We start from the raw sequence: 14,347 nt of genomic DNA on the forward strand, positions 1-14,347 counted from the left end.
ACAACTAGCAGCTCTTGATAGAGAAGCTCTGTAAGGGCTATTTTAAGGCAGCCCCACTCAATGCGGTTTTTTACCCAAACTTGCCGTAACTAGTAATTAGGAAACACAATCACGCATTCCAAATTCACGGTCTCAGTCCGTGTCCTTGTGTTTCAGGGAAAACGAACGCTTACCTTGTGGTCAGATTTAGTTATAGTCTTTCACGGTATTTTACTCAATTGGGTAATTTTCTTTTTGACTAAACCCGAGATTTGGGTTGCACAATTATCCAATTGACTTGAACAATAGAAGAAGTAACCCGCGGGACTGCCACCCTTAGTTGTTAGTATTACAGCCTTGGAGCCATGTCGGACATCACCCGCTCGCTCACCCTTACGCTGCTTCCTCCTACCGCTACGATCTCCTCATATTTCTGTCGCCCCAACCTTCATTTCCCCCCGAATTACACAAAACCTTCCACCACTTTTCGCTGTCTTCCTTCAGCAGTTAAGGTTGCCAATTTTGTCCCCACAAGTTGCGTAGCTCTCCGTCCGAAATGCTCACCCGTAAGAGCCAGTGGCCAACCCCAACAGGTTCCTTCTCTTGTTCATCGTCAATAATATTTAAGTACCAACCAAAACTTTGGAGCTGAATTGAAATGTATTGACTGGCGAAAAACTTCAATCTTTTATGTTTCTATTTTTTTTATCCCATTTTTAGGTTTTGGTCCCGTGTTTTTGAGGAAAGGAGGAAAGGAGCAATCTTAGGGATATAAGATGTAACTATTTATGTATGTAACTCTTCCTATTAGGTTAACTATTTTTGTGAGTAGTGATTTGATGACATGCTTTATGACTTAGAAGTGTTCGATAGTTGTTGACTCTAAAAGAGGGAATTTTAGCATACAGGACCAATAAAAAATGATAGAAAGGCTATGCAAAAATTTCACATGACTTCTACTCTTAGCTTAAGCTGTGGGAAAGGAAGTTTTATGACAAAGTATAGTTTTTTTTTCTTTTTTTTTTGTTATTTGAATTTGATTTATTTTTAAATTTATTTTTTCAATTTACTTCATTTTGGAAATTCAGATGGGTGGGAGTGGAAGCAGAGGGACGAATGGATTGAGTTTGGTGCAACCCATTTTGAGGTTTGCTGGGAACAATCTTTTACCCTTGGGTAGCTCTCTGTCTTCCTGAGCATTCAAATTTTGCTTGTAATTTTTCCCCTCTTCTTGTTGATCTTATTTTATGGTCTACTTAATTTTGTTATGTTTTGACAGATGACCAAATTAGTTGATCTGTGTTGTGGCAAAATGTGCAGCTCTGGTCTCTGCGGTGGGATTAGGATTAGCATATCCTAGTCTTGGTTGTGCTGCTGATAAATACAATTTGTCAAAACTTGGGCCATTTGGAATTTTTATTATCTCAGGTTTGTTTTGGAGTCTACTCTCTTGCATTATGTGTTGTTTTTGGTGCCCTTTTTTCAAAGTGTTCTGATCTTTTCATGTAGGGTTGATGTTGCGCAGTGAGGAAATCATTGCAGCTGTAGAAGCATTCCCTGTTGGGCTGTTTGGGATAGTATGACCTTGAATTTCCTATATCTGTGTTTTATAGACTGATTACAAGCGTAGCATTTCATATGGATAAACCATGCAATTGAAGTATGTTAATACCTTTGTATATTGGTTAAAGAAATACCATTAAACAGACTATGCACAGAGCAATAATGCAATATGCCCCAAATATGGTATTTTTAATAACAGCTAAAAATGAATCATTATAATGTCTAGCATTTGTTTCCAATCAGTTACAGCAAAGCGTAGTAAAAACTGTGGATTTTTCTTATTATTGACCAAGTTTTGCCTGATGGTTGAGGAATTACATGATAGAGAGGATAGTAGAAAGAACACTCAACCTTCCCAAGACTAGAAACAAATACCAAAGATAAAAGGCCTGAACTAATCCCTTCTTCAGTTTAGATAAAGTCAGTTAACTCACTCACTAGCTTAGAGCCCTGTTATTACTTCTGCGGTTCTTCCCAAAATATCCACTATCTTTCATTTCTTGCCTTAACAAAATTTCTCTAGCCTTTGGAAGTGGCTGGCATCAAAGAATAATCTCATGATTTCCTTCAAGGTTTTATTAAGTACCAGGAGCAATATATGCATCTTGTTTTTCTCCTTGAATTTGGTTTTGCTCCCTTACTTCGGTTAACTTCCATTTGATCAAAAGTAAATGTCTTGACTGAGGCTGTTGTGATATTCCATATGTAGATTACCTTGTTCTAGGTCACGAAGAATGCTTTTTGATTTGAAAGACTGCAGAGACATAGTTTTTTTGCTGCCCCTCATATCTTCTTAGAACTACTGTATTTCATGAAGTTATCGCAGATCATCTTGATCATTGTGTTCAAAATGCCATTACATATCTATAGATCCCTAAAAGATAGGAGTAGATCAACTGATTTTTATTTATGTCTGAATGTGTGATGTGTTCTATGGCAGGTATCTATTTTATTTCTCACACCATACTTTTCCCGGATAATATTGCAAATTCAGCTCCAACCCCAAGAATTTATTACAGGTTTTTCCATTTATTTTCGGTCTACTTCTAGCATGGGCTTGTATTGCATTGTCAAATGGAACTATTAGTTGTTTTAAACACATGATGCTACTCCAGGATTTTAGCAATTTTGGACTCTTCAACACTCTTTAATTCAAGCGAAAAATGCAATTAACGTCCCTAACTATAGCCTAAGTTCACTTCACCTTCGAAGTTCTAAAAAATGAGACCTAACATCTCTTTGATTTACCTTGTTAACTTCTCCATCCAAATGGTCTATCAGCAATCATGTGACATTAGTTGGTGACAAAATTAGGCCCTCTATTCTCCTCCTTCTTATTCTCCCCCCTTTCCATACTCCTCTTGTTCCCTCTTCTCTCCATACCACAACCTTCCACATCACGTCCATTCACCAACCATTCTATAATCATGGGAGACATGCAACTTGCGGCATATGAAATTGAAGTTGGAGAAACTAAAAAATTCTATAATCAAAATCAATGTGGTCAAATTCAAGAATTTTATGATATAATATTGTTATTTCATAAATATATTCATAGTTATTGATTTTAATATATTTGTTCTCTTGTTTCTTCCTTATTACCTAAAATCCAATATCTCAATGATAACAGCTAGTTCAGGCATTTAGCAAGAAAAGGATGTTAAGATTAAATCTTATGAACACAAGGCTGGGATCTAATTCTGTTCCCATTGCAATAGCAAATTACTCTTAATTAATTCAAGCTGCAACCTGTTAATTCCCAGAATTTTCCACATTGAAGCTTATGACATATCTGTTACCATAAACTATTTCTGGTGGCCAGATTTGTTGAAGGATTGATTGTTTGCTGAAGGTATAACACAGAAAAACATTAATTGAGTTGGGTTATGATAATTTGGGGAAATATAAGTTACAAATAAAAGACGAAAAAAATTTATTTACTATTCATTCACATCTGGTTTCTAAATATTTCCACGTTCATACAGGATTGGCCATGTTTAATTGTATGCCAACCACATTATCAAGTGGTGTTGCACTTACCCAGGTACCGACAGTGTTCCTCTTCTCTCCTGTTTTTCTTCTGCATTTCTCTTTGCATCAATTTATATAAAGTTTTTTCTATATCATCCAGTGAACTTGCATTACATTTGAGTTTAATGCTATGAATTGACATTGTAAAACAATTCTACATTGCTATTCAATTAGATTCTTCCATTTGTATAGTTTATAAGAAAGCGTCGAATCATGCACTTTTGCTAATGTAGCGAATAAATGATTGGATATCTACGTAAATTTATTTTAGTATATACTGTATACAAATTATATCCTTCCATATTTTGCTTTGCAGCTTGCTGGGGGAAATTCTGCACTGGCTCTTGCAATGACAGTAATATCTAATATGTTAGGGATTTTCATTGTGAGTTATTATAATTTGCATATTTACCATTTTTCGATGAATTATCTTTGCTTTGTTAATATTATTTTTTGTGTCCCCTTCAATTTTATATTTGTGTTGTGCTTTTATTACACGACATTGTTGCTTTAGATTTGATTATATTTTCTGTGTGTGCTCCCTTTCTCTTTACCTCTTACGATTTAGATTGCAATTGCTTCTGTGGCTTTATTACGCTGAATAGCTTTCTTTAGTTTGCTGCTATTTCAAATAAGTGAACAAAATGTTTTAGTAATGATTTTGTGTTGGAAATTGGCTTAGTATTTGTTGTAATAAATAGAAATAATGATTCTGTAACAATGTTTCATCTTATTTTAGGTTCCGTTGTCCCTCAAAAAATTTGTAGCTGATGGAGTTGGAATGACCTTACCGACTCAACAGTTATTTAAAAGTCTTGTGCTGACTATATTAATCCCCCTTCTTTTGGGAAAGGTAATATACTTTTCTTTAGCACTTTGTAACATAATATTGTGCATATTCAGATATTTCTTGAGAGATGTGATATTAGAATGGAAATATAACTTCTCTCTGTCTCATCTTGCTGAGTTTAGGTTTATGAGGTGTTCAACTTTCTGAAACATTAATGATTTTTCCAACTACCCTCTGTCTTATTTAAACATTCCATAAGGGCCTTAACTTCTTGTTCCACAGAATACTACATTTACCATTGTTTTGAAACATTATATTGAAACCGAACTTCAACTTATAGTCTGGTTTAATAAAAGGCAGTTTAGATGCTTTTCTGGTTTCTTCTTTTTCTTTATTTAATATAATTGGTCATGGTGTAAAATAACTAGCAAGAAATCATCTCAGTTAAAGCATTTGTAAAGTGAGTATTCACAATTATGTGAAGAGTTGAATTCATTAGATTTAGGGATTTATTAGCTAATTATTCTAATTACTGAATGTGGTGTAAATTTTAAAGATAGAATTGACATAATATCAATACTCAGTTTCAAGTTAGTTCGAATATGACGGGAAACATGAGCTACATGCACTAGGGAAACTAAACCAGAGTTGCAGCATGTGTAGGCAAGTGACGATGGTTTCAGTGACGACAGTTAGGTATCAAGGTTCTATGAAAATGCATGCCACTTGGATAGTTGATGGTATAAAGACAGGGTATCTGGGTTCCAAAGTGCTGGATTTACTAAAAAGGCAGTGTTTTAGTCCCATTGTCATCCCCAATATTTTATCTTAGCTAGCAAATTAGAAATGAACATTTTGGTGTGAAATAAATTGACAGAAATCAACTCAGTCCAAGGATTTATATCATGAACATACTTAATAAATAATCATGTACTTTATTAGAATATGTAAACATGTTTATTAGGAGTTATTAGACATTGTATACCTAATTCAACCTTTTCTGTGTAGTTGAAACATGTAAGTTATGTAATTTTTTCTCCTTCCTTTCATCTGTTCATGGTATCAAAGCTCAGAGAGAAAGGCAATCCTATTTGATTCATCAGAAAAACTCACTGCTCTAGTGCCTTCCAATAATTTTCTTTTGAAACACTGTTGCCCTTCTGTTTCTTGCATCAGCACCGCTATGTTGCCATTCTGACAGGCCAAAACGAGCATGAGTGTTGTTTACTACCGTCAGCAAGTGGCCCTCCATCACTGATTTCAATGATCAATCGCACCCTCCATATGCAGCATCCTAATTAACCCATGGCACTTTCCACTCCATGTGTGGTGCAGGCCACCACCTCTCCGGCCATTGCTTTGACCCGTATTCATTTTAGACCTGACATGTCATGCTATGTTTCCAATTTCAGTTTTTACCCCTGCTGTGTGCCATGGTTTTTGATCCTCCGGCTAATAATAGTTCTTGGATTGTTTCGTCTACCGATATGGTTAGATACAAACAAACAACAACAAAGTCTTGTCCCACACATGAATCAAACGACGTCATTGTGCTCTGTCATGTATCATGTCTACAGAGAGACCGTTTACATGTAGATCTCGTTTGACCACCTCATGGATGGTCTTCTTAGGTCTTTCTCTGCCTTTCGCCCTTTGTCCATCTTCCATCTCATCCACCCTCCTGACTGGATGTTCTATCGGTCTTCTTCTCACATGTCCAAACCACCTGAGACGCGATTCAACCATCTTTTCTACAATGGGTGCTACTCCAACTTTCTCCCTTATATCTTCATTCCTTATTTTATCCAATCGCGTATAACCACTCATCCATCTCAACATCTTCATCTCTGCCACACTCAGTGCTCCCCTTTAGCCGCCCAACATTCCGTACCATACAGCATAGCCGGTCTTATAGCGGTGCGATAGAATTTACCTTTAAGTTTTAAAGGCACTTTTTTGTCGCATATAAAACCAGATGCACTCCGCCATTTTGACCAACCTGCTTGGATCCTATGATTTACATCATGTTCAATCTCTCCATTATCCTGTATGATGCACCCAAGATACTTAAAAAACTTTTAACTTTTCGTAGGATGTTCTCTCCAATTTTCACCTCTATATTGGAATTTTTCCTTCTCAGACTAAACTTATATTCCATATATTCCGTCTTGCTACGGCTTATGCGCAGACCATACACTTCTAGAGCTTCTCTCCATAACTCCAAATTCTTATTTAGGTCTTCCCTTGACTCTCCCATAAGGACGATATCATCGGCAAAAAGCATGCACTATGGCACAGGCTCTTGGATGTGCTCTGTGAATACTTCCAAGACTAATGTGAAAAGTTATGGACTTAAGGATGATCCCTGGTGTAATCCTATACCAATAGGGAATTCCTCTATCACACCACCTTGAGTCTTCACACTAGTTGTGGCCCCATCATACATGTCTTTAATTGCCCGAATATATGCGATCTTTACTCTCCTCTTTTCTAAAACCTTCCATAAGACCTCCCTTGGTACCCTATCATACGCTTTTTCCAAATCAATAAACACCATGTGTAGATCTCTTTTATTACTACAATACCTCTCCATCATCCTTCTTAATAGGTATATCGTTTCAGTGGTAGATCTGCCTGACATAAATCCAAATTGGTTCTCTGATAATTGTGTCTCTTTTCTCAACCTCCGTTCTATCACCCTTTCCCATAACTTCATAGTATGACTCATAAGTTTAATCCCTCTATAGTTTCCGCAACTTTGTATATCCCCCTTATTCTTGTAGATAGGTACCAAGGTGCTCTTTTTTCACTCACCAGGCATCTTCTTTGACCTTAAAATCTCATTAAAAAGCTTGGTTAACCAGTTGATGCCTTTTCCTCCAACACCCTTCCAAACCTCAATCGGGATATTATCAGGTCCTACTGCCCTGGCATTTTTCATTTGCTTTAGAGCCTCTTTTACCTCGAAGTTTCGAATCCTTCGATAGTAGTCAAAGTTTTGATCTTCTTCCTTTGTGCATAATCGACCAAGGCTCGGAAGAGTCTTCTGTCCCTCATTAAATAACTCGTAGAAGTAGCTCTTACACCTTTCATTAATCTCCTCTTGAGCCAACACCTCTCCATCCTTATCCTTTATGCACTTAACCTGATCCAAATCTCTCGTTCTTCTTTCCCGACTCTTTGCGATTCTATATATACATTTTTCTCCTTCTTTCGTGCCCAAAGAATGGTAGAGACCCTCATATGCTCTTGTTCTTGCTTCACTTACAGCCACTTTTGTCTCTTTCTTAGCCGCCTTATATTTTTTCCAGTTATCTGCATTGCGGCATAAAGACCACTTTTTAAAGCATTTCCTTTTTATCTTTATCTTTTCTTGTATACTCGCATTCCACCACCAGGACTCCTTGTCTCTTGGTCCTATTCCTTTAGATTCACCAAAATTTTCTTTTGCTGTTCTTCTAATAACTTCTGCCATCTCCCTCCACATCTCTTCCGCGCTTTCATTCCCATCGCACTTTGCCTCTTCTCCTACCCGTCTTAAGAAGCTTCTTTGTTCCTCACTTTTCATCCGCCACCACCTCGTCCTTGGGTTCTTCGTATGATGTCTTTTTCTCAACTTTTGCTCAACGCGAAAATCCATGACGAGCACCCTATGTTGTGTTGTCAAACTCTCTCCCGGGATAATTTTACAGTTAATGCAAAATTTCCGGTCGACTCTCCTCAACAAGAAGAAGTCGATTTGAGAGCTTGTCATGCCACTCTTATAGGTTATAAGATGTTCGTCTCTCTTTTTAAAACATGTATTTGCGATGAGAAGATCAAAAGTTGAGGAAAAGTCCAAAATAGTTTTACCCTCAGCATTCATCACCCCGAAACCATGACCTCCGTGAATATTCCCATATCCAGTCACTTCTCTCCCAACATGGCCATTTAAATCTCCTCCTAAGAAAATCTTATCTCCCAAAGGTATGCCTTGAACCAAACTCTCTAGATCCTCCCAAAACCTTATCTTGTGTTGTTCGTCCGAACCCACTTGCGGTGCATAGGCGCTAATCACATGGAAAGCACCTCCCTCCACCACAATTTTGATAGAGATGATCCGATCTCCCACCCTCTTGACATCCACTACGTCCTTCTTCCACTGCTTATCCACAATTATTCCAACTCCATTCCTATTCTTCACCTTTCCTGTATACCAAAGTTTGAAACCAGAAGAATCCAACTCCCTAGCCTTTGCACCAACCCATTTCGTTTCTTGTAGGCACATAATATTAATCTTCCTCCTTGTCATGGTGTCCACCACCTCCATGGACTTTCCTGTTAGAGTGCCTATGTTCCATGTCCCAAATCTCAACCTTCTGTCGCTTCGACCTTTACCTTTTCCTTTGTGAACTAGCTTATTTACCCTCGTCCGTTCACGAAAACGCGAGAACCCTTGCTCATTTAACACTACATCCGGGCACCGATGCAGCGGCTCTTGCTTTGACACCGTACTCGAGCCATACGGCGCGTTGCTTCCGGGCAACGACCTAGCTTTAGCGCAATAATGTCTTTGATTCATGTCATGGGGGTTCGGCTATATTTTTATGTTGGTTGCCGAAGACCTAACACAACCCTCCTCTTTTATCCGGGCTTGGGACCGGCTATGTACCGCAAGTGTAACATAGGCGGAGTTTACCGATATGGTTAGATATTCAAATGTTAATTGGGCAGGTTCTTCTATTGATGGATGTTCACTTCTAATTTTGTGTACCTCTTGAGCACATTCCTATTACTAAATTAGAGTTTCATGCCACAAGAGAACCGAGCACATTTTGGTCAATTTCCATTTCATCATAGAGAACATTGTTTGGTGATATCACCACAGGTTTTGTGAATTCAAATGATCAACTAAGTCTAAGAGACATTTTCACCAAGTATTTGCAAGGTCTAGTACTGAATTATAGTATCATGCCATGGCATCTGGCTTGAGCAAAATTTAGCTTAATCAACTTTTAAGCAGCTTAAATTTAAATTTGGGGAGAACAAGGAAAAGAAACTTATCTATGTCGGTCAAGCTACATACACATTGCCTCTTAACTCGGTTTCCATGAGAGAACCAAACACATAGTGGTCAATTTCCATTTCATCACAAAGAATATTGTCTGGTGGTTGTGGTATCACCAAACATTTTGTTAATTCAAATTATCGACTAGCTGGCATTTTCACCTAATGTTTAAACCATAGAATGAGTTATCTATCTCACAAGCTTGGCAATGTGATCTATATGCTCAAGTTTGGTGGGAGTGTTAGAATCTAGAAATATGTTATTAACCATATATTTTGACCTAGTTTATATTCTTCATATCTTTGTATTTATTACATAGTGCCTATGTCATTTAGGCAATAATTTGTGCAATTTTTCTCTTATTTCTATTATCTCAACATACTTTATCAAATCCATTCTTAGTAGTAAGGATTGATTAACAAATGATATGTTTACCATTATGATAAAATAAATGCCAATTTCAAAGGAAAATTAGCTATGTATATATCATCACCATTATTGATTGCAGATTAAGATATTGGTCTTTCTTTGAGCAGTTTATAGTAGTATTTTTCAATACGTCATTTTCTTTTTCTAATATACTATTCCGTATCTACTATTGGCTGTATGCATTACATTCCTTGTCTATTTTTCTTAGCAGATGCATTTAAACTGCAGAGTTAGACAGTCTTGTTCCTATTTTACACTCAATTTCATTGTAGTATTTTAATTTCTTTGTTCCTTTCATTGGGCAGGTTCTACGTGAATCTTTTAAAGGTGTGTTCTTTTGTCTATGCTTGTATGAGCAGACAGTTTGCACGTGTTTAGATACATAAAATAGAGAAATGTGATCTTAAATTTTTTGTGAAAATAGCTGATACTGCTCGAGTTATAGTGCAGTGTCTGCTGCATGCAAGCACGTGCAAACATACTATTTATTAATGAAATTTGATTCATATTTTTCACATCCTGTATTTTCAACTTGGTATGAAAGCAGATTCTGACCCAGCTGGTCTATGCATCTGTCATGCACTTCGGAATATCATATTCTACATGTTTTTCTTGTGCAATTCCTTGTTCTTAACTGATACCCATCCAAAAGTGAATTCATATTCAAGCTCAGTAGTCTCTGATTGGTGAGACTCTTAGAATGCCACTAGATGTCACCCCATGCTCCCTGACACACTGCAACCCTTGAAGAGCATGAGAGTCAATGCTGTCTCTGTTAGATGCTATGGCTAAATATTTTCATTTTCATTCCTTTTTTCTCTGTCTTATTAACCGGTGCTCAGCCTCTTTGCTGCTTTTCCATAATTGAAAAATCCTCAATTGTGTTTGGATCGAAATGTTGATTTTTGTTCAGGACCCACTGTGTTGCTATTGCCCATTCATTTCACCTCTTTAATCTCTTGTACAATTCCTTGTTCTTAACCACACATTTAGATCACTATTTAAAGCACTCTATGTTAATCTGATATGCTTCTTAGAACTTTATAAGAGCTCTAAATATTGAGATGTTCACTTTCCATTTTTCTTTTTAATATTGTAAGAACTATGTTAAGTAATCAAGGAATATTTTGTCATGATTGAATCTTTGTTATAGATGTGGCTGACTTCGTTGACAGAAACCGTAAGCTTTTCTCAGGAATCAGTGCTCTTTTTCTTAGTCTAGTAAGTCAAATTCCCTTACACTGCTTGTCTGCTTCATTCTTTCATTTCCTGAAGTTGGTGGTTTTAACATGTGCGTCTTGTTGGGATGCTTATGGTTTCTTTTCTTTAAATTTGTATGAGATCATAAGTTGTAATAAATTGATTGTATGCATTTTCCTATATCTTATAATTGATTGTATAATGCACTGTTCATGGGATCATTGCTCATAAGTGATCGATCGATGGAAAAAAATAACCATTAGTTTGTGGTCATGTAATAATCTTTCCATGCTTCTCTAGGCTGTTACAGTTTCCTACAAAACCAATGTCATACATGTGTTCTATTATAAAAATGATGTATTGATAGTGCTTTTCATACCCCTAAGATTGTTATAATATTTTTATATTTGTTGTCAGCATATTTCTTTCCTTGATATTTCGTCAAATTTGGTTATTGACCATTTAGAGATCAAACCATTTTGCTTTTATTATCACATTCCATTTGATTAAAGCTAAAATTGACTTTATGGCTACTAGAGTTTCATTTGGGGCCAGGTCATAATGAATTTTGTCATAATGAATACTAAGCAAGTGTCTGCATTCATAAATGCTTCGATTTAATTTGATACTCTAATGCTTATTTTAGTGGGAGGATAGAAGTTGGGTAAATTTCACCTAAACGAGTTTCATGTGTAACAACATACCTTTAGCAGTTAATCCTGTCACAAATTGCAAAGTTATGATCATATCTGTTTCTCAGGAACTAATTTTTTTTTGTCGAAGTTATTATATTTCACCGAGGCAGGTTATGTTATAATAGGTTTGTTATGGTATGGTCAAATTGTGTCTAATTATATATTTGTATGCAGGTACCTTGGACTCAAGTTAGCAAGTCAAAGTCACTATTATTAACGGTGAAGCCTACAGTATTTCTTGTGGCTATTGGATTGGGAACGTAAGCTCACATGAATCAGTTGACTTCTATATCACAATTTTGACATAACTGGGAATGAGTTATTCTTCTTTTTCTTTAGTTGTTTATTTGCAATTTAAGCTGTAATATAAAAATTTATGTTTCATTCTTCGATGAGTAAATAGAAATGAGACCTAGTATTTATAATTTTTCAACATTATATGATATATGCCTATGTTGTATAGGTCATATTTTGCATGGGTACAGTTTTCTGTTCCCCATATATGTAATAAAGTTTTTTTGTAGGTGCATTTTTGAGAAGAAGGGGGGGGGGGGGGTTGGTTAACTGTAATAACTGGTTACAACAGAAAATAGGATAATGAACGAAAATTGAGTGCTAGATGGGATGAAACAGAGAGGGAATCAGTGTGATATCAACCCCTTCCTAGTTATGCAATTATACTGAGAGGCAGGAAATTAGAACATAGTGTGGTAGTACTAGAGAGACTACCCATTCCTATCCTCTCTTCTATTTCTAATTCTTGACTGTCTCCTCATTCTCACCATTCACTATATAATAGAATTTAAATTGAATTGAATTGTGAAATAAGTGTGTTTTTGTTAGTGAAAATTCTTATCAATATCTTTGGTTATATTCTTTATTGTTTTTATTCTGAAATGCTGTGTATTATGACCAGATGCACTTTTTGATCATAGGGACCATAGTTTACAATATTATAGGAATTGACATTTTAGTTCATTGCTAAAATTGGTTTCCAGCATTGATAGAGTTATGGATGGTTACTGAAATTCGTGTGCTTGATGCGCTGCAGACTTCTTCATCTGACCTTGCTGATATTCAATATTGTAGCTGTCTCGGCCCTTTCAGCTATCTCGGGGGGTAGAAAATCGACATTTTCGCGCAAGGAAAATGCCAGTGCACTCATACTTGTTGCAAGCCAGGTGCACACTACTTGAGACCTGTGAGAAAGGCACTTCCATACATACTATTGTTGGATTCGATCATCTAAAGCTTAATATGTTCTCATAATCTTGCAGAAAACATTGCCTGTAATGGTGGCAGTGATACAGCCACTTGGTAATGCATTTGGAGAACCTGGGTTACTTGTTCTTCCTTGTGTTGCAGCACATCTAAACCAGGTCGTCCTTTTTTCTTTCTCGTGTTCTGAAAATAACGTTTCAAATTTTCCCCAAAGTTGAAAACATTTTAGGGAGAATGCTAATGCATTTTTAGAGAAAGTAAGGAGTGCAGAGTTCCTGAACCCTAACGCCTAAACCCTGTATCTTAAACTCTGAATCTGAACCATTTATATCAAATATAATAAAGAGTTAAAATTTGTTTAATTGATAAGGAGTGCAGCACTCCTTAGTTAGTGAGAAGCTACATTTTAGTTATCCTCAACATTTCTAAAGGGTTTTGATTTGACTCTTCCGTTAAAAGTTGTTAATAATCAAAGGTTGGTAGAAAAAAAAAAAAAAAAACGAACAAAAGACTAACTGGATGAGATTGGAACTTAGAACAAATATCTGATGTCATTAAGTATGCTATTCCTGGTTTTTTATTAATTCTTTTTTCTTCTTTTGGTTGTTTCTAATTATTCGTTCCATCTCATGCTATACCCCCAAACTGCTTGCAGATTATACTGGACTCTTTTCTTGTTAACTTCTTGCGTCCCAAAAGACCGTTACAATGATACGAAGGTGGCCTAAACAAATGAACTGGTAGCCATCATTATGCATTGGCATATTGTGAAGCACGTCAAGCTGCATATACAGAAAGCTTAATTTAAAGGAAGTTTGAATGCTTGCCCTTCCACTTTTCGCAGTTTTAGGAGTGACAATGTTTATGCTTGTTTCCAAAGGATTTTCGTTAGTTATACTCTGCTGTCTCAGTCTGAAAATAAATGTCGACTATTCAAGTTTTATGTACCAAATCTCTAATTTATGTACCCAATAATTGTGTACTTATATCCAATATTGTGTCTCTAATAAGCATAGAAGGAGATTTGTAAAAAAGAATGGTTTTGAGGATCAGATTGAGCCGGTCGGTTCGATCTGGTTAATCGGAAACTAGAAATCAAATTGGTTTGGTTGAAGGTAAAAATCGTTTGTTAATGGACAAGTTAAAAGTCGAAAAAATTTGTTAAAAAACCGGTCAATATGTGAAACTGATGCAATGTTATAGCGGTTAACTGATTTAAATACTAATTATAAAAAAAAAATTATTTTTTAAATTATATATTTTATACATATATATTTTATTTTGTTAATCTGATTTAATTTTAATTAAATTTTAGTTGAATTTCAAAACATTTGAACTTTTAACTCTATTAATTTGATGATGGATTTAATTTTCAGAACCTTGTAAAAGAAA

At 36.0% G+C, this 14,347-nt stretch overlaps 1 protein-coding gene across 6 annotated transcripts; it reads left to right on the plus strand.

Annotated features, from left to right (window-relative positions):
- Positions 1 to 210: 210 nt before the first annotated feature.
- LOC112743695 (probable sodium/metabolite cotransporter BASS4, chloroplastic) lies at positions 211 to 14,077 on the plus strand. Of its 6 annotated transcripts, none has more exons than XR_011872610.1 (14): positions 211 to 572; positions 1,068 to 1,155; positions 1,300 to 1,407; positions 1,489 to 1,556; positions 2,483 to 2,561; positions 3,528 to 3,586; positions 3,890 to 3,958; positions 4,313 to 4,426; positions 10,145 to 10,166; positions 10,993 to 11,060; positions 11,909 to 11,994; positions 12,824 to 12,915; positions 13,012 to 13,113; positions 13,611 to 14,077. XR_011872610.1 is itself a non-coding variant. In XM_025792994.3 (14 exons), the coding sequence occupies exons 1-14, from the start codon at positions 345 to 347 to the stop codon at positions 13,665 to 13,667; spliced, it is 1,278 nt and encodes a 425-aa protein (XP_025648779.1). In that variant the 5' UTR covers positions 214 to 344; the 3' UTR covers positions 13,668 to 14,077. The 6 variants fall into 6 exon arrangements, 5 of the variants coding, with proteins under 5 accessions (XP_072073433.1, XP_025648779.1, XP_025648797.2 ...); XM_025792994.3 differs by having other exon boundaries at positions 214 to 572; positions 12,786 to 12,915; XM_072217336.1 differs by lacking the exon at positions 13,611 to 14,077 and adding an exon at positions 700 to 769 and having other exon boundaries at positions 303 to 572; positions 12,786 to 12,915; positions 13,012 to 13,464.
- Positions 14,078 to 14,347: the final 270 nt, after the last annotated feature.

This window comes from Arachis hypogaea, chromosome 2, assembly GCF_003086295.3.
Source record: "Arachis hypogaea cultivar Tifrunner chromosome 2, arahy.Tifrunner.gnm2.J5K5, whole genome shotgun sequence".
Taxonomy (NCBI): Eukaryota; Viridiplantae; Streptophyta; class Magnoliopsida; order Fabales; family Fabaceae; genus Arachis; species Arachis hypogaea.